We start from the raw sequence: 18,928 nt of genomic DNA on the forward strand, positions 1-18,928 counted from the left end.
TCTTCAGATAATTTTCAGGACAAAATTTTATGAGCCCAATTCTTGCATCTTCTCACATCTAGAAAAGCACTAAAATCATTAACCATCGCATCTGCTCCTTGTGACTAGCAGCAAGCCTCTGCCAAAATGTGTGCTTCACTGCACGTAGCCCCCTTCACTAAAATCATATATAATACCTTCCCCCCTACCTCTTCGGAGCAGATTCTCAGAGCTATCTGAAATGCTGTCTCCTGGGCTATAGTCCTCATTTTACCCCAAGTAAAACTTGACTCACAACTCACACATTGTGCATTTTTTTTCAATCAACACTGGCAAGCCTAAAATATTTCCCTAGTCCATTCACTCTTCTCTCTTCTCTAAACTTACCATTTCACATCTTCTCTTTTTCTTGTCAGAAATCTAATAGAAAAAAAAAAAAAATCCCCAAAAACTAATACATTCTCTACTTTCCTTATTCTCAGCTGATGACCCTGCTTTGTATTTGATTTATCATCTGTTTCCTCAAAGTGGAATGTGAGCATTGAGAGGGCAGGTATTGTTTTCTTTTTCTGTTCATTATTATATCCCCAGTCATGTGCACAACAATTCCTGCCTAACTGGCGCTCAACAAGTAGCTAACAAATAGATGAATCAGCTTAAATGTTAACCTATGCCATTGTATGAAATGAAACAGGTGTTAGTACCAAAAGGCAACGATCTAATATTTTCTGGGTTTGTTTTGGGCAAATGACCCCAACTGTATGCAATGACACTCTCTAAGAACAGATTAAAGAATTTAAAACATCAAAAAAACATGGGACATAGGAACTTCTCATTCAGAATAGGATGGAGTAAGACGTAACAGGTCATTGCTCTATCACCCCTGTTGCAAAAAGTAAAAATACACTATATAATTTGAAAAAAACTTATTTTTACAAACATCATGTATCTGGGAAAGCAAAGAGAACTAAGTAAAATAAACCAGAGAGGGATGAGCCATTCTGAGGTGAAAAGGCCATAACAGCTGCCTCTTACCTCAGAATCTTATCCAATTCTGTGAGCACATGAATTGAGGGATAGTACGCTGGAAAAAAAATGACAAATTCTGGAGAATGGGTGGGCTGGTGCAACAATTGGGAAACTTCAGGATCCCTAAATATGCGGTGGTATTTTCCTCATGGTATATTTGCTGTATCTGGAGACTGCATGGGAAGTTAAGGAGCTTCTAAAAGTCAGACCAAAATCTCCTACAGTATTGGAGTATTTCAGAGACAAAGTCTTGCTTGAGGAAAAGAGCCTATTTCAAACACATGGCCCATCTAAACATTTGCCAAATTTGAAAGTGGCATGGGGTAAGAGTCTGAAGGTCAGAATAAATCTCTCACAGTTGATAGAGTAAGTCCAAACTAGGTTCCAGCTAGTTTTCCTTCATGACATTTGAAACCAGAAGTAGGTTGAATCTAATTAAAACTGCAACCCAGCCTTGTCCTAGTTCAATTCCTGATTGGACAAAAAAAAAGGGAAAACCCTCTGTGGAGTGAAAATAACATAATAACATCATTCTCTATGTTATTTTTATTCATGATATTTGTCATACAACAAAAATTGAGACATTTAGAAAAGCAGGAAGGTGTGATCAATAATCAGAAGAAAAAACAGAAATAGAGACACATGCAGATGGTTCAGGTGTTACAATTAGCCGACAAGACTTTAATATAAATATTATCAATATGTTAAAGAAAACATAGGGGAAAAAAGACAAAACAGTGGGAAATTTCAATGCAGAACTGAAAACTATAAGAATGAATCAAATGATTATTCCTGAACTAAAAGAGACAATATTTGAAATTAAGACTCATTGAATGGGCTTAACATCAGAACAGATGCAGCAGACAACAAGACAAATGAACCTGAAGGCAAGTGAGTACAGAATATCCAAATTAAGCACAAAAAAACCTAAGAATGGAAGAAACAGGACTGAACATACAATGAATGTGGGACACAGTCTAAGACATATGTAATTGGAGTCCCAGAAGAAGAAGAGATAGTGAATGGGGCAAAAGAAATATCTACAGAGATTATGCTTAGAACTTTCCAAAATTGATTAAAGATATCAATCAAGATTTCAGAAGCTCAGTAAATCCCCAACAGGATTTTACATTAATACAAAGAAAACTACACCCAGGTAGATCATAGCCAAACTGTTTGAAAGTGAAGTTAAGGAGAAATATTTAAAAGCAACCAGAGGGGAGGAAGAAAAGATACATTCAAGGACCAAGATTAATAGCTGGCTGGTTTCTCAAATATAATGGAAGTCAGAAAACAATGAAATAATATCTATAGAGCATTGAAAGAAAAAACTGCCAAGCTAGAATTCTAACCCAGCAAATATTCTTCAAAAATGAAGGCAAAATAAAGACATCTCAGGCAAACAAAAATGGAGAGATTTAGTTATAACACACACAATCATAAGAAACACTAAAGGAAGTTTTGCAGACTAAAGAAAAATGATTCTGGATGGATACATCGATCACTAGAAAGAAATAAAGAGCACAAAAAGAGTAAATATGTGGGTAAATAGATATTTTAAAAATTAATGAGTAATAAATATTTAAAGCAAGAATAAAATAAATGTATTGAAAGGTTTACAACACAGATAGAGGTAAACTATAAAACAACAACAACCTAAAGGGCTGTTATAAGGGTCTTATATTGTTTGTGAAGTGGAAAAATAAAAATTATTTAAAAGACATGTGAAGACCTAATGGGAAAAAAGGGCAAGAACCTACACAAGACTGAATATCCAAATGAACAGTAAATATTACTTATTAGAGAAATATAAATTTAAAATCATAGCAAAACTCCACGATACAGATACCAGAATGGCTAAAATTTAAAAAGCTGACAATATCAAGTTCTGATGGGAATATATAGCAAGTGAAACCCATATATTATTAGTGAAACTATTGATGCAATCACTTTTGAAAACTCTTTGGCAGTATTTTCTAAAGCTGAAAATACGCTATCCCATGACCCATAAATCCTACTCCTAGGTAGATATCCAAGAGAAATAAGTAGATATGACCATCAAGAGAAATATATAACAATATTCACAGAAGCTATGTTTATAATAGTCTATATCTGGAAATAAATGTTCAACAACAACAGCTTAGATGATACGGTCTGAATACCTGTGTCCCCCACCAAATTCATATGTTGAAATTCTAACCCCAAAGATGATGTTATTAGGAGGTGAGGTCTTGGGAGATGTTTAGTTACAGTTATAAGGGCGAAGCCCTCGTGAATGGGATTAATGCCTTATAAAAGAGAACCCACAGGGATCCCTAGCCCCTTCCACCAGTTGAGGACACAGCAAGAAGGCGCTGGCTATGAATCCTCACTTGACCATGTTGGCACTTTGATCTTGGACTTCCAGCCTCCAGAACTGGGAGAAATAAATTTCTGTTGTTTACAAGCCACCCAATCTGTTGTATTTTTTTAAATAAAAGTCAGAACAAACTCAGACATTGGATAAATTTTTTTAGTATTTGTATACAATGTAACACTAAACAGCAGTTAAAAAAAAAGGAAATATTGATATTTACACATGGAAAACCATGTTATTAAAAAAACAGATACAAATGAGAACATACTGTATGAAACCATTTATATGAAGTTCAAAGGTAAAATTAATTAATGCTGAAAAAATTTAGGATAGTGTTTACTTCAGAGTTGTAAGCTACAAACTGGGAAGGAGCATGATGGAACCTTATCCTATGCTAGAAATGTTCTATATACTGATTGGGGTGCAGGTTACATAAAAGTACACTAATATAAACATTTACGGGGCTTACAATTTAAAGTAGAGTACTTGCACACTTTACCGTATGCATATCACCATTTAAAAATCAAAACTGAGTGACATCAGTATCATGCCCCTATGGGTCATTCCTTTTTCCTCTCCCTTAGATTTACAACTAATTGGACAACCATAACTGAACAAAATTGCTTCTGCACAGCACACCAGGACACCAGATACATCCATATGTGTATCCAAAAGTGGGTAGACTGGACCTCAGAGGAGGCTGCAGATCCAAGGTAACGGCAACAGTGACCTCTCTAGCAGAGGAGGTAGAAAGTGAAAGCGATGAGTGAAAGTGCTGGGCTGTGAAGGCTGTGAGGGCTGCAGCTGGAGGGACCCTGTTGCTTTTCAGCAATACCTGGATTTCTGAGGGGGGGTGGGGCAAGGGTAGGAAGGAAAGAAGGCAGACAAAGAGAAATGAAGGAATGCATTTCCTGCTGTCTGTCCACAGATTTCTGGACTCCTCCACTAAAAAGCCCCAGGTACTAAGCATACACCTCCTAGACTCTGCCAACCGCTTTTACCATGCACACACTCCAAACTTTAGTGGAGGGTCATCGCTGGTAAGAGAAACCCAAAATTTGTGCTATAGCGCCACCTTCTGGAAAACAAAAGAAAGGCTTCTGATTGCCAAGCTGCTGAACTTAGAATCAAAGTAAAGCCTTACCTAAATAAGAAAGGTGTTTGCTACTTCGAATGTGATGGCAGAGGCACAGTTCATGAAACACTATGAAAAATCATGGTAACACAGTATCCAAAAAAAATGACAATTCTCTAGGCAACCAACTCAAAGACACAGAATACTGCAATCTAACTGATAAAGAATTCAAGATAGTTGTTATGAAGAAATTCAACAAGCTACAAGAAAACTCAGAAAGGCAACTCAATGAACTCAGGAATAAAATTAATGAACAGAAAGAGCACTTTACCAAAGAGATTGAAATTATAAAAAAAAAAAAAAACAAAAATTCTGAAGCTGAAAAATTCAATAAGTGATATGAATAGTGCATTAGAAAGCACTGGAAATAGAACAGATCAGATGGAAGAAAGAACAAGCCATATGGAGGAAAGGAATTTAGAAATGATTCAGGTGGAAGAGGAGAGAGAACTATGTTTTCTTTTTTTTTTTTTAAGTGAAGAAACCCTACAAGAGCTATCAGACTCCATTTAAAAAGCCAAAATAAGAATAATGGGTATACCAGAAGGAGAAGAGAGGGAGAAAGGGGCAGAGAGTTTATTTAATGAAATAATAGCTGAGAACTTCCCAAGCCTGGGGAAAAAACCGGACATACAAATCTATGAAGCTAATAGAACACCTTGCTATTTCAAAGCAAAAAAAACCTTTTCCAGCACACATTATAATGAAACTGTCAAAAGTACAGCGGAAACTAACACAACATTGTAAAGCAACTATACTCCAATTAAAAAAAAAAGTCAATGCTAAAGAAAGAATTTTAAAGGCAACCAGGGAAGAAAAGAAAGTATCCTACAAAGGGATCCCCATTAGGCGATAAGCAGATTTCTCAGCAGAAACTCTATAGGCCAGGAGAGAGCGGAATAACATACTCAAAGTATTGAAAGATAAAAGTTGCCAGCCAAGAATACTCTATCTGGCAAAGTTATTCTTCAGATATGAAGGAGAAATAAAGGTTTTTCCAGATAAATAAAAGCTGAGGGAGTTCACCACCACTAGACCTGTCTTACAAGAAATGCTGAAAGGAGCTCTTCAAGCTGAAACAAAAAGCTGAAAGTACACAAAACTCTGATTAAGGTGATAAATAGACAGTCAGAGTTAGAAAATTTTAACTATTTTACAATAGTGTGTTAAACAATTATAGCATAAATGTTAAAGAAAAAGCATTAAAAATTACTGTACTACAATTTGGTAGCAAATTCACAGCATAAAAAGTGATCATCTGTGACATCAAAAATCTAAAAGGAGATGTAAAAGGATGAAACCTTTATAGGTGAATGAAGATAAGTTGCTATAGGCAGAAAAAGGACTATTTTATCAATTAGATATTTTATGTAAACCTCATGGTAAAGACAAAGCAAAATTCTAAAGGAGAGACATGAGACATAAAAAAGGGGACAATGAGCAAATCACCATGGAAAATCATCAACTTACAAAGGTAGACAACAAAAAGAAGGAAAAAAAAAAATAAAACCAATGGAGATACAAAATAACCAGAAGGCAAAAGACCAATGGCAACAGTAAGTCCTTACATACCAATAACCACCCTAAATGTAAATGGATTGAATTCACCAATCAAAAGGCACAGAGTGGATGAAAAAAAAAAAAATCAAGTTCCAACTATATGCTGCCTACAGGAGACTCATTTCAGCTCTAAAGACAAGTAAGCTCAAAGTGAAGGGATGGAAGATGATATTCCAAGCAGAAACCAAAACAAAGTGGGGGTGGCTATACTTATATCAGACAAAATATACTCAAGCCAAAAACAGTAACAAGAGACAAAGAATGTCATTATATATAATGATAAAGGGGTCAATAAATCAAGAAGATATAACAATTGTTAATATATATGCTCCAAACACCCGAGCACCGAAATATATTAAGCAAATACTAAGAAACACTAAGAGAGAAATAGACAACAACAGAATAATAGTAGGGGACATCAATATGCAACTAACAGCAATGGATAAATTGTACAGCCAGAAAATCAATAAGGAAGTGTTGGAATTGAACCATCTTTAGAACAAATAGATTTAACAGACATATACAGAACATTCCTTCCAGCAGCAGCAGAATACACATTCTGCTCAAGTGCACACAGAACATTCCCCAGGATAGATCATATGACAGGACACAAAACATATCTTTACAAACATAATATTGAAATCATACCAACTATCTTTTCTGGCCACAATGGTATGAAAGTAGAAATCAGTAAAGAGAGGAAAGTGAGAAGATCTACAAATATGTGGAAGCTAAACAACATACTTCTGAACAACCAATGGGTGAAAGAAGAAATCAAAAGAGAAAAAATTATCTCAAATTAAAATGGAAATATGACATATCAAATTTGTGGGATGCAGCAAAAGCAGTTCTGAGAGGGAAGTTTACAGCAATAAATGCATATATTAAGAAATTAGAAATATCTCAAATAACCTAACCTTACACTTCAAGGAATAAAAAAAGAAGAACAAATTAAGCCCAAAGTTAGCAGAAGGAAGGAAATAACAAAGTTCAGGGCAGAAATGAATGAAATAGAGACAAGAAAAACTACAGAAAGGATCAACAAAACTAAGCTGTTCTTTTGAAAAGACAAACAAAAGTGACAAAATATCTAGACTAAGAAACAAAGAGAGAAGACTCAAATAAATAAAATTAGAAATGAAAGGGGAGACATTACAAGTGATGCTGTAGAAATATAGATGCTCATAAGAGACTACTATGGACAACTGTATGCCAAGAAATTACATAACCTAGAAGAAACTAACACATTTTGAGAAACACAACCTATCAAGATTGAATCAGGAGGAATTAGAAAATCTGAACAGACCAATAATGAGTAAAGAGATTGAGTCAATAATCAGAAACCTCCCAACAAAGAAAACCCCAGGACCAGATGGCTTCACTGGTGAATTCTACCAATCATTTAAAGAATAATTAACACCAATCCTCCTCAAACCTTTCCAAAATATTGAGGAGAAGAGAACACTTCTAAACTCATTCTATGAGGCCACCATTACCTTGATACCAAAACCAGATAAGGAGACCACAAGAAAATTACAGTTGACCCTTGAACGACACGTTTTTGAACTGCACAGGTCCATTTATACACGAATTTTTTTCAGTAAATGTGTATTACAATACTACATGATCCCCAGTGGTTGAGTCTGCAGATGCAAAACCATGGTTTCAGAGGAATGACTGTAAAGTTATATGCAGATTTTTGACTGCACGAGGCTTGTGCCTCCAACCCCTGTGTTGTTCAAGGGTCAGCATTAACCAATATCCCTGATGAATATAGATGTAAAAATTTTCAGCAAAATATTAGCAAACCAAATTAAAGAACACATTTAAAGGATTATACAGGGCTTCCCTGGTGGCGCAGTGGTTAAGAATCCACCTGCCAATGCAGGGGACACGGGTTCGAGCCCTGGTCCGGGAAGATCTCACATGCCACGGAACAACTAAGCCTGTGCGCCACAACTACTGAGCCTGCGCTCTAGAGCCCGCAAGCCACCACTACTGAGCCCACTTGCCACAGCTACTGAAGCCCACACGCCTAGAGCCCGTGCTCCGCAACAAGAGAAGCCACTGCAATGAGAAGCCCACACACCGCAACGAAGAGTAGCCCCCGCTTGCCGCAACTAGAGAAAGCCCGCGTGCAGCAACGAAGAACCAATGCAGCCAAAATAATTAATTAATTAATTAATTTTAAAAATAAGAGTTACAAGTTCCGTGATTATAGATACATTCCTTCATTCACTAAAGGAATGTATACATTGTATATAACGTATAAACATTATTGCAACCATTGTATATAACATTTTTTGGAGAAAATAAAGCAGGAAAGGGGGAAGGGGTGGGGGGTGGGACGAGGTAAGGCAGGGAAATCAGTTAGGAAGCTATTGCAATAATACAGGTGAGAATTGAGAAAATATGGCAGGGAATCATATAAAGTGCAGTAGGATAAGAAGGGTTCCATTTTTCTTAGTAGTTCTATTTTCCTCTCCCAGAGGTATTTATTCCCACACTTTTATATACATACATATATACCTGTGGGAAACAAATGTTATTTTGCTGTTTACTGTTAATTGTGTAAGTTTACATAAATGGCATTATACTGTATTCTGTATAAATTTCTACAACTTGCTTTTTTCCATTTAATAAAAAATTTCTTTTCAAGATAAAACAACCACTTATAATAAAATAGTATCTACACTGTGAGTCCAATACAAAAAGGGAAAATATTATCTTTAAAATACATTTACCTTGAAGCTTTCTACTAAGTTCAAGTTTTTCCTGTTCAAGGCGTTTAATTCTTCTTTCATAAGCTTCGGTTGCTAAGTTGTTATCTAGAGTCCTCTGAACATTAACATCGAGATCCAGTGGAGCGGGACCAGCTGTAACTCTTAAACAGCTCCGATCAGACAGAACACTGAAAAAAAGGGGAAAAAACGTGGGTTTACACTGAAACAATAAGTTTGAAGAGAGAAAGATAACCTTTTGAAATTGTTCATTTAAAACATCATTTGAACATCTAGTTATAGCTAGCCATCTGGAGTGATTACAAAACATAATTTTTTGCAAAATCACCAAAAACAACCTTTTAGAAGCATTTTTGAAAATGAAAACTTAAATAGCCCAAATTGTCTTGAATTTATTTTAATAACCACAAATTATAAAATGAAGTCTGCTGAAGGGTTATTGGTAGCTTAAAACAATGCGACCACCTAAGTGAAACAGTAGTCAAAAGCACCAACCATGGTCCACTTTGGAATTCAAAAGTGAAATGCCTTCATAAGCTGCAAGGATATACTGTTCAACACAAAGAATATAGCCAATATCTTATAATAACGCTAAATGGAGTATAACCTTTAAAAATTGTGAATCACTATATTGTACACCTGTAACTTACATTATATTGTACATAAACTATACACGTCAATTAAAAAAACTTTTAAGTGAAATGCTTTCTTTAATTCAATACAATTTAATTAAAAACATTTGAAGTGCTGGACATTCAGCAGTGAGCAAAATGCACAACACTTGCCCATGGAGCAGGTTTTATATTCCAGTGACAGAGACAAAAATAAACAAACAAGTAAAATATTCAATACATTAGACAGTGTTATATGCTAAGGAGAAAACATAAAGCAGGAAAGGGGGAAATGAAGTACTAAAGCGGAGTAAATAAAAAATGTAGATAAAGTGGTCAGGAAAGTCATCACTCAGAAAGTAACTGTGAATAAGTCCAGAAGGAATAAGGGGACCTGCCAAGGAAATAGGAGAGGAAAGAGCATTCCCGGCAGATGAAATACAAGTACGAAAGCCCTATCAACTATAATTCAATAAAATAAATTTAAAAAACAAATAAAAAAGAAGTGCAAAAGCCCTGAGACAAAAGTATGTCTGGCATGTTCACAGGCCAGAAAGGAGACCTGTGTGGCTGTGAAGTGAGCAAGGGGAAGAGTAGTAGGAAATAGAATCAGAAAGATAAAGTCAGCCAGTCTTGTAGGGCCCTATAAGAACTTCGGAGTTAAGATATGAAGCCACTGGAGCTGGGGGCAGTGAGAACTGGTCCTGAACAGGGGAGTGACATACTCTTGACTTATCTTTTAGCAGATCACTCAGATAGGTTCAGAGAAATAAAAGAAATGATGTTACGAACATCTGAAATAGGTGATTAAGAGAGATTTTAAGTAGAAGTGAGGAGAGAGGCCTCAGCTGAAAATACACATTTAGGAGTCATCAGCAAATAATACCAGAGCACCAGAGTATAAACAAAAAAAGATCCAAAGATGAAGCAATAGGACACAGGGAGGTTAGGAGGAATGTGGAGAATGAGAAGGGGTGGCCAAAAAGGTAAGGAGAAACGAGGCAAGTGCTCTGGAAGCTAAAAGGAGAAAGTGTTTTAATGGGAAGGAGCCAGGACAAATGAGATGAGACTAGGCAAATAAGTCAAACTAGGACCGAGAAATGATTGCTAAATTTAGCAACATGGAGGTCAGTGGTGACATGGATAAAAGCAGTTTGCATGAAGTGATGGGAGCACAAACCTGACTGGAGTGGTGCCAAGAAAGAAGAGTATGAGAAAAATGGACAAAGTACAGACAAGAATTTGAAGTAACTCTCCTACAATGAAGAGCAGAAAAATGGTTGGTAGCAGGTAAAGAAAGTTAGATTAACAGTTTTTATATTTTGCTTTAAGATGGGAGAAAAAACTGCATGTTTGTGAGCCAATGGAAATCATCTGTTATGCAAATGACACAGAAAGGGAAAAATTTATGATGTAACAGCAATGCACTAGAGTAGGTAAGAGGGGACAGAAGGGATGCGCCTTAGCTAGGGAGATCACACCGTCATCCATAAAAAGAAGACTATATGGGTCCAGCGGTATGAAGGTGGTAAATGTGGTGATGGGAACTTGGGGAAGTTGTCTGCTGATCGCTTCAACCTCTCTGTGAAAGAGGAAGCGAGATCATCAGGTGAGACTAAGTATGACAGGGGTTTTATTGGAAAAGTATAAAGTATGAAATAGTTACCTAGGAGAGTGGAAGAGTGAATACACTAGGGTAACACAGTATATTTGCCAGGCAGCAGTAAGTGGCACCTGAGGTTGGTAATCATGAACTCAAAGTGAGACCAGTAAGAATGGACGGATATTTTTCTCTAGACACTTTGAACTGCACAGGTATAGGCAGAAAATGGAACTGTAATAATGAATGTTAACTAGCAAAACCAGTGTTACAGAATGACAGACAGTCAAGGAATTGAGGGGGCACCCAAGGAGTGACTATAGTCATTCTCAATGATATTTAAGGAAAGGTAAGGAGGAAAGAGAAGATATGAGTGGAATGAGGGTCAGTGAAAAGAATGTTAAGATCAATGGGTTGAAAGTTCTGATGCTTGACACCTAGAAAATATTTATTCAATAGCATGGGACTCTTCTAATTCCTGCCCCATTGCTAAAAGTTAGATTCTGAGCTCTCTATTTGTCCTCCAAAATGAGTTAAGATTCTTATATGTTCTATTCACTTTGTAATGTCTAACTTTTTCCCGCAGTAGCTTCACCCTTTTTCTAAAAAAATTTTTACAAGGCTCTCTTATGCATTATACTTTTTAAAACCTCAATTCATTTTATTTTTTTTTTAAACATCTTTATTGAAGTATAATTGCTTTACAATGGTGTGCTAGCTTCTGCTTTACAACAAAGTGAATCAGTTACACATATACATATGTTGCCATATCTCTTCCCTCTTGCATCTCCCTCCCTCCCACCCTCCCTATCCCACCCCTCTAGGTGGTCACAAAGCACTGAGCTGATCTCCCTGTGCTATGCGGCTGCTTCCCACTAGTTATCTATTTTACATTTGGTAGTGTATATATGTCCATGACACTCTCTCACCCTGTCACATCTCACCCCTCCCCCTCCCCATATCCTCAAGTCCATTCTCTAGTAGGTCTGTGTCTTTATTCCCATCTTGCCACTAGGTTCTTCATGACCTCTTTTTTTTTTTTTTTTTCCCTTAGATTCCATATATATGTGTTAGCATACTGTATTTGTTTTTCTCTTTCTGACTTACTTCACTCTGTATGACAGACTCTAACTCCATCCACCTCATTACAAACACCTCCATTTCATTTCTTTTTATGGCTGAGTAATATTCCATTGTATATATGTGCCACATCTTCTTTATCCATTCATCCGATGTTGGACACCTAGGTTGCTTCCATGTCCTGGCTATTGTAAACAGAGCTGCAATGAATATTTTGGTACATGACTCTTTCTGAATTATGGTTTTCTCAGGGTATATGCCCAGTAGTGGGATTGCTGGGTCATATGGTAGTTCTATTTTTAGTTTTTTAAGGAACCTCCATACTGTTCTCCATAGTGGCTGTATCAATTTACATTCCCACCAACAGTGCAAGAGTGTTCCCTTTTCTCCACACCCTCTCCAGCATTTATTGTTTCTAGATTTTTTGATGATGGCCATTCTGACCGGTGTGAGATGATACCTCATTGTAGTTTTGATTTGCATTTCTCTAATGATTAATGATGTTGAGCATTCTTTCATGTGTCTGTTGGCAATCTGTATCTCTTCTTTGGAGAAATGTCTATTTAGGTCTTCTGCCCATTTTTGGATTGGGTTGTTTGTTTTTTTGTTATTGAGCTGCATGAGCTGCTTGTAAATCTTGGAGATTAATCCTTTGTCCGTTGCTTCATTTGCAAATATTTTCTCCCATTCTGAGGGTTGTCTTTTGGTCTTGTTTATGGTTTCCTTTGCTGTGCAAAAGCTTTTAAGTTTCATTAGGTGGAGAGATATACCATGTTCTTGGATTGGAAGAATCAACATTGTGAAAATGACTCTGCTACCCAAAGCAATCTACAGATTCAATGCAATCCCTATCAAACTACCACTGGCATTTTTCACAGAACTAGAACAAAAAATTTCACAATTTGTATGGAAACACAAAAGACCCCGAATAGCCAAAGCAATCTTGAGAACGAAAAATGGAGCTGGACGAATCAGGCTCCCTGACTTCAGACTATATTACAAAGCTACAGTAATCAAGACAGTTTGGTACTGGCACAAAAACAGAAATATAGATCAATGGAACAGGATAGAAAGCCCAGAGATAAGCCCACGCACATATGGTCACCTTATCTTTGATAAAGGAGGCAAGCATATACAGTGGAGAAAAGACAGCCTCTTCAATAAGTGGTGCTGGGAAAATTGGACAGGTACATGTAAAAGTATGAAATTAGAACACTCCCTAACACCATACACAAAAATAAACTCAAAATGGATTAAAGACCTAAGTGTAAGGCCAGACACTATCAAACTCTTAGAGGAAAACATAGGCAGAACACTGTATGACATAAGTCACAGCAAGATCCTTTTTGACCCAGGTCCTAGAGAAATGGAAATAAAAACACAAATAAACAAATGGGACCTAATGAAACTCAATTCATTTTTAATTTGATTTAAATCATCCAAATCATGTTAACTTTTCAAACTTACCAGCTACTAGTATATGTAAAACCAACAAATGGCAGATGGTGACCAGAAAATGCAGTATGTGTTGGTGGGGGCATCGTTTCCTAAAGGAGGAAAAAACATCTGGTAAGAAATGAATAACTATAAACTGCAGACTGGGCTATAAATATTACCTGTCAATAGTAAATAGGTGACTGATCAATTTAGAAACACTGCTAAGTTTGGTACAGACATTTAGGGATAAAAAATTTAGACCATAAATATTGCTATTGTAAAATTCTAATAAAATGAAAAGAAAGATTTAAAGTCTGACGGATATTGAGAGTACAATCATTATTCACGTATTCCATATCTGCAAATTTGCCTAGTCGCTAAAATTTATTTGTAGCCCAAAATTAATATTCACAAATACTTTTGTAGTCATTTGCAGACACTTGCAGAGCAAAGAAAAATTTGTGTTGCCCTACGCACATGTTCCCAGCTGGAGTTGAACAAGGAGACATCTGCCTTCTTGTTTCAGCTCTCATACTGTAAACAAGTGGTCTTTTTCAATGTCTACCTGTGCCACATTTTTCTCATTTTTGTGGTTTTTACAGGTGATTTTGCTATCTAAAATGGCCTCCAAGAGTAGTGCTGAGATGCCATCTATTGTGCCCCAACAAGAAGGCTGTAATGTGCCTTACAAAAAAAATGTGTGTGTTAGACACGTTTCATTCCAGCATGAGTCACAGTGCTGTTGGCCATGAGTTTGACATCAATGAATTGACAATATATGTTAAATAAGGTGTCTTTAAATAGAAACACACATCAAACAAGGTACTGTTTGGCTGATGTACTGTACTGATTGGTTGATGAGAACATTGTGACCAGAGGCTCACAGGAACCTGACTGTGTATTTCCCCTAGGAGCAATGGTTCAGGATTCACTAATACAGTATTTGCAGCACCTTTACTGAACATAACTACAGCAAATAGTCAGAATCAACTTTACTGTGTATTTAATTTGGAATGACTCACAATTCCTGTTAACAGTAAATGTAATTCTTGTAATAAAAAAACTGATGAGGAAACTCCATTTAATTCTTTCTTGTGAGGTTCAGTAAGGAAAGTATAAGAGAAGTTCTTATCTGTCTTGAATATGGTACTTACTGAACAGTGAAAAGTAAATTCTTAGTGCAGAATTAAACCCATAAGAAATAAAATAACTGAATAAAAATGAAAGTTCAAAATAAGAAGGCTAAGGACCTACTGTATAGCAGAGGGAACACTTCTCAATACTCTGTAATGACCTATATGGGAAAAGAATCTAAAAAAGAGTGGATATATGTATTTGTATAACTGATTCACTTTGCTATATAGCAGAAACTAACACAACCTTGTAAATCAACTGTACTCCAATAAAAATTTTTAAAAAATTCAGAAGGCTAAAAAGACAAAAAACAAAAAAAATTGTTATTTCCCTCAATTTTAATTTAATATAACCTAATGGTTTAGAGCAGAGGTTGACAAACTATGCTGGCCTGCTTTGGTAAAAATGGAAGACTATTTGGCTAATCCACTGGTCAGCCACCTGCCGCAAACAGAGCTATAACTTTAGGCTAATAAGGTTATAGATGTTCTCTCCCCATTCATTTCCTACCAAGTTTGCTATTTTTAGTGGCAACACCACTGGGCATAGGTATTTAGCTTTACAATCAAGTCAGCTCCCTCTGTCAGCAAAGCTGCTGGTTTTTACAAGCAGCTTCATGCCAGCAGTTCTACTGTCCCAATTAAGCTGAGGGAAAAGTTGGGAGGACTGTTTTTAACCAAAGTTCAACAGTATTTCATGAATAAATGCTTCTCAATTTATTTACCTTGGGTTGATTTATTAAGCCCTGAAATGGTTGTTTTTGACAATTTTGCCCAGTTTCATGGTGGTTTTTAAGGAGAGATTTGCCAATGTCTTCACTCTGCCATCATGAAGTCCACTTTTTAAAGCATCTAATTTGTCCTCTTCTTAAGAAACCTAATGGCATAACTAATCTAAGAAGTAAATCTTTGAACTTTAATTTAGCTCCTAGTCATGAATAACTATGTTCACCTCAGTAAACTCTCCTAATTTCTTGATTTAGAGAGAGTAAATACTGGAAGCCACGATAACTGTTTGATAATTGGTAAGGTGGTCTATAAAATTACTTTGATAACCAGATTTACAAAAAAAAGAAAAAAAAAAGCAGAAGGACAGAACTTCTTTACAATGTCATACTCACGGAATTCTTTAAACAATCATCATCCACATCAAAATTTGATGTATCTGTTGGGCTACTAACTTCTGGAATGTAAGGTGCTTCACAGTTTCGAATATTATCCCAATCAATTCCACTGAAAAATGGGTGTTTCTTAAAGTCTTCTATTCCATTTTGACCAAGTCGATGTTCTCTGCTACAAATGAGCCTTCGAATAAGATCCTTAGCATTTTCAGAGACATCAGCCACTTGAGCTGCAAACTGAAACCTCTCCTAAACAGAGAATAACAGAAACAAAATATAAATCACTATTCAATTTACTAAGTAGGTTGATGTTAGCATTTACTTTTTTAAAAATATATTTTCTTTTAAAAATATCTAATAAATATATATGGTACATTGTCCTACAGCAGAAACTAACACAACACTGTAAAGCAAGCATACTCCAATAAAAATTTTTTTTAAATAATAAGAATATATGGTACAAAGTACTGATACTAAAAGAGATGCAGGAATAAATTAAAAAGGATAATTTTCCTAAAAGAACTTTTCATTTCATATGTGACTTAGTCATAGATGCACTACAGAAAGAATAAGTTAAATGCTTAAACACCTTAAATGCTGTCAAAATGAATTCATTAAATGTAGTAGAATGTGACTCAATATTTCAATAGTGTATATGATTGATAATGTTCATATAAGTCACACTAATGATGAATAGTATGGAACATTTTTAAAGAATGTAATACGTACTTTACACTACTGGAAGTGCGTTACTCCTTTAGCTCATTTAATCCTCAGAGCAACTGTATAAGGTAGATACTCCTATTACTCTAATTTTATAGAAGAGGAAACAAAGAAACAGTTCAAGCAATTTGCTTGAGGTCACACAACTAATAAATGGTAATAAACTGATTTGAACTGAAACTGTCTGATTCCAGAATCTGTGCTCTTAACAACCATGTTATAGTACAATGATTTCTATCTGAAATGCTTTACATGCTATTTACAACTTTGTAGCTATTTCTTGTCTTTCAACTCTTCATAATTATTTAGCAGATTATCTTTGCAGCCAGGTAGAAAAGCATCGACTCTACAAGACTGATTTATATATATGTGTAGCAATTAATCATAATTGTATCACCAGAACAAATTAAAAAGAACAGACTGTCACTCCCTTTATGGGATATTCCTATTCATATTCTAGGTTTTTGCAATTGCTCACAATCTTCTGAGATTGATAATCAGACTCTTCCTCTTCTTGTACAATCTATTTCACTTGGTACTAAATGGATTAAAGTTTATTCATTCTTTCCTGCTCTGCATCTGGACTGTTTCCAATGCTTGGTGATCATAAATAATACTAGGATAGGTATCCTTGTACATATATCCTTGTTCTACGAATATTTTCCTTAGGGTAGATTCCTAGAACTGAAGTTACTCAACCAAATGTTTTAACCATTTTTTTTTTAAGGCTGTCGATGCATACTTATAAACTTCTTGACAGAAAGATTATATCAATTCACATTCCTATCAACAATGTCTAACAATGTCCACCTCACTGGATTATTTACAGTAACAAGTACTATTTTTCTTTTCATCTTTGCCAATTTGACAGGGGGAAGAAAAGGATGCCATTCTTATTTTAATTTGCATTTTACTTGTTACTATTAAGATTGAGAATTTTAAATGCATTCTAGTCATGATTATACTTATACTATAGTAGTAATGATATAAATTATCTGCTTATGATCTTTGTTATTCTACTGAAGAGAACATTTAATTTTCTACTTATTAGCACCTCTAAAGAAATACAGGAGAAGGTGAAAACTAATAATTTTATGCATAATTTATGGATCTTGATTACTCTTGTTTGTCATGTCCCTTATTAGCATAGAAATTAGACTGTTTATTGTTTTTGGAAAATCATTTTCTTTTTAAATATCACATTTTAATTTTATTAAATATTATATGTATTATTTACCACATTAATTTGAAAATTAGTAAAATATACTAACTTTGTGATTCATGATTTTTCCATATGTTTCCACCAGAGATTCTGCATAAAATGGTGTTTCTCCATAAAGCATTTCATACATACAGACCCCCAAGGACCACCAGTCACACTCAGGTCCATATCTGCCTTTTCCATCTTCCATGGCTTGAAGGATTTCAGGAGAGATATAATCTGGAGTTCCAACAGCCACTGAGGACTGTACCTGAAGAAGTTCACATTTTTAGTAATCTACCATAATATATTAGAAACAAATAATAATTTTAAATTAGAAATGTTTACATTTACTTAAAAACACAGTAGCATTATTTCATAACAACTACAACTTTGTCATTATCTGAATTTAGGCTCCTTGTCCATATAAGTTAAAATTTATATAAGCACCACACCAACAAGTTCTCCAGATTTTTTAACACTATAGAATGTTTATTATAGCTGTTACTTAATTGACTACATTTAGGGTAACAATATGATTTGAACACCACAGCCACTAACCACAAATTGAATATATATTTTAGAACATTCTTATTATTGATATTATCCATCCAACACTTACATATGAAAAATGGAACTGTGAAAATTTTACAATTAATTAGGGGGAAAAACAAAAAAGTCTGGCTAATACTATGAGCAGACTGGAGATTATTTTAAAACACCTTAATGAAAACCTAAGGAAATAAATGTTAACAGTGTCTCGCAAACTACTTATCTATTTAAAAAAGTTATAAAAGGGAAAAAAAAATATCCTTCAAACAATAAAGTCCCAACAGAGAAAAAGAGCTGGGCATACAATTATGGCAAGTTGGATGTAAATTAGAAAACAACAGCTAAAAAAGATCCTGGGCACATGTCTTGTAAGGTATTCCAAAGTAAAAGAAAATTGGTTCTTTATATGTTTTAAGAGAACATATCAAGAAATGAACATTCTCGAGATAAAATAATGGTTAATACTCCGAGTTTTCTAGACTAAATTACCATTCTTAATAATCATTAGAATAGCCTTCCTCCTTGGCAATACTGAGATTAAGTAACTTGAAAACTCTTCTACTATAAACTCTTAAAAGTACTAGATAAAATATAACAATCATTTTTATAAATACATAAATGAGCCTTTAAACAAACAGACAGTCTTAGGCGCCCAGTAATCAAGAAATGA

The 18,928-nt window shown here is 35.2% G+C and overlaps 1 protein-coding gene across 4 annotated transcripts in view; it reads right to left on the reverse strand.

Annotated features, from left to right (window-relative positions):
* The window catches only part of CDC42BPA (CDC42 binding protein kinase alpha), a 326,370-nt gene that overhangs the window by 142,292 nt on the left and 165,150 nt on the right, over positions 1 to 18,928 (reverse strand). For all 4 annotated transcript variants that reach the window (XM_061187371.1, XM_061187370.1, XM_061187369.1 and 1 more), the window contains exons 7-10: positions 17,777 to 17,977; positions 15,783 to 16,031; positions 13,559 to 13,638; positions 8,804 to 8,970 (exon numbers count right to left, since the gene is read on the reverse strand). In XM_061187371.1, the coding sequence (XP_061043354.1) occupies positions 8,804 to 8,970; positions 13,559 to 13,638; positions 15,783 to 16,031; positions 17,777 to 17,977 (697 nt within the window). The remainder of the gene's footprint in view (positions 1 to 8,803; positions 8,971 to 13,558; positions 13,639 to 15,782; positions 16,032 to 17,776; positions 17,978 to 18,928) is intronic.

Source organism: Eubalaena glacialis, chromosome 3 (assembly GCF_028564815.1).
Source record: "Eubalaena glacialis isolate mEubGla1 chromosome 3, mEubGla1.1.hap2.+ XY, whole genome shotgun sequence".
Lineage (NCBI taxonomy): Eukaryota > Metazoa > Chordata > Mammalia > Artiodactyla > Balaenidae > Eubalaena > Eubalaena glacialis.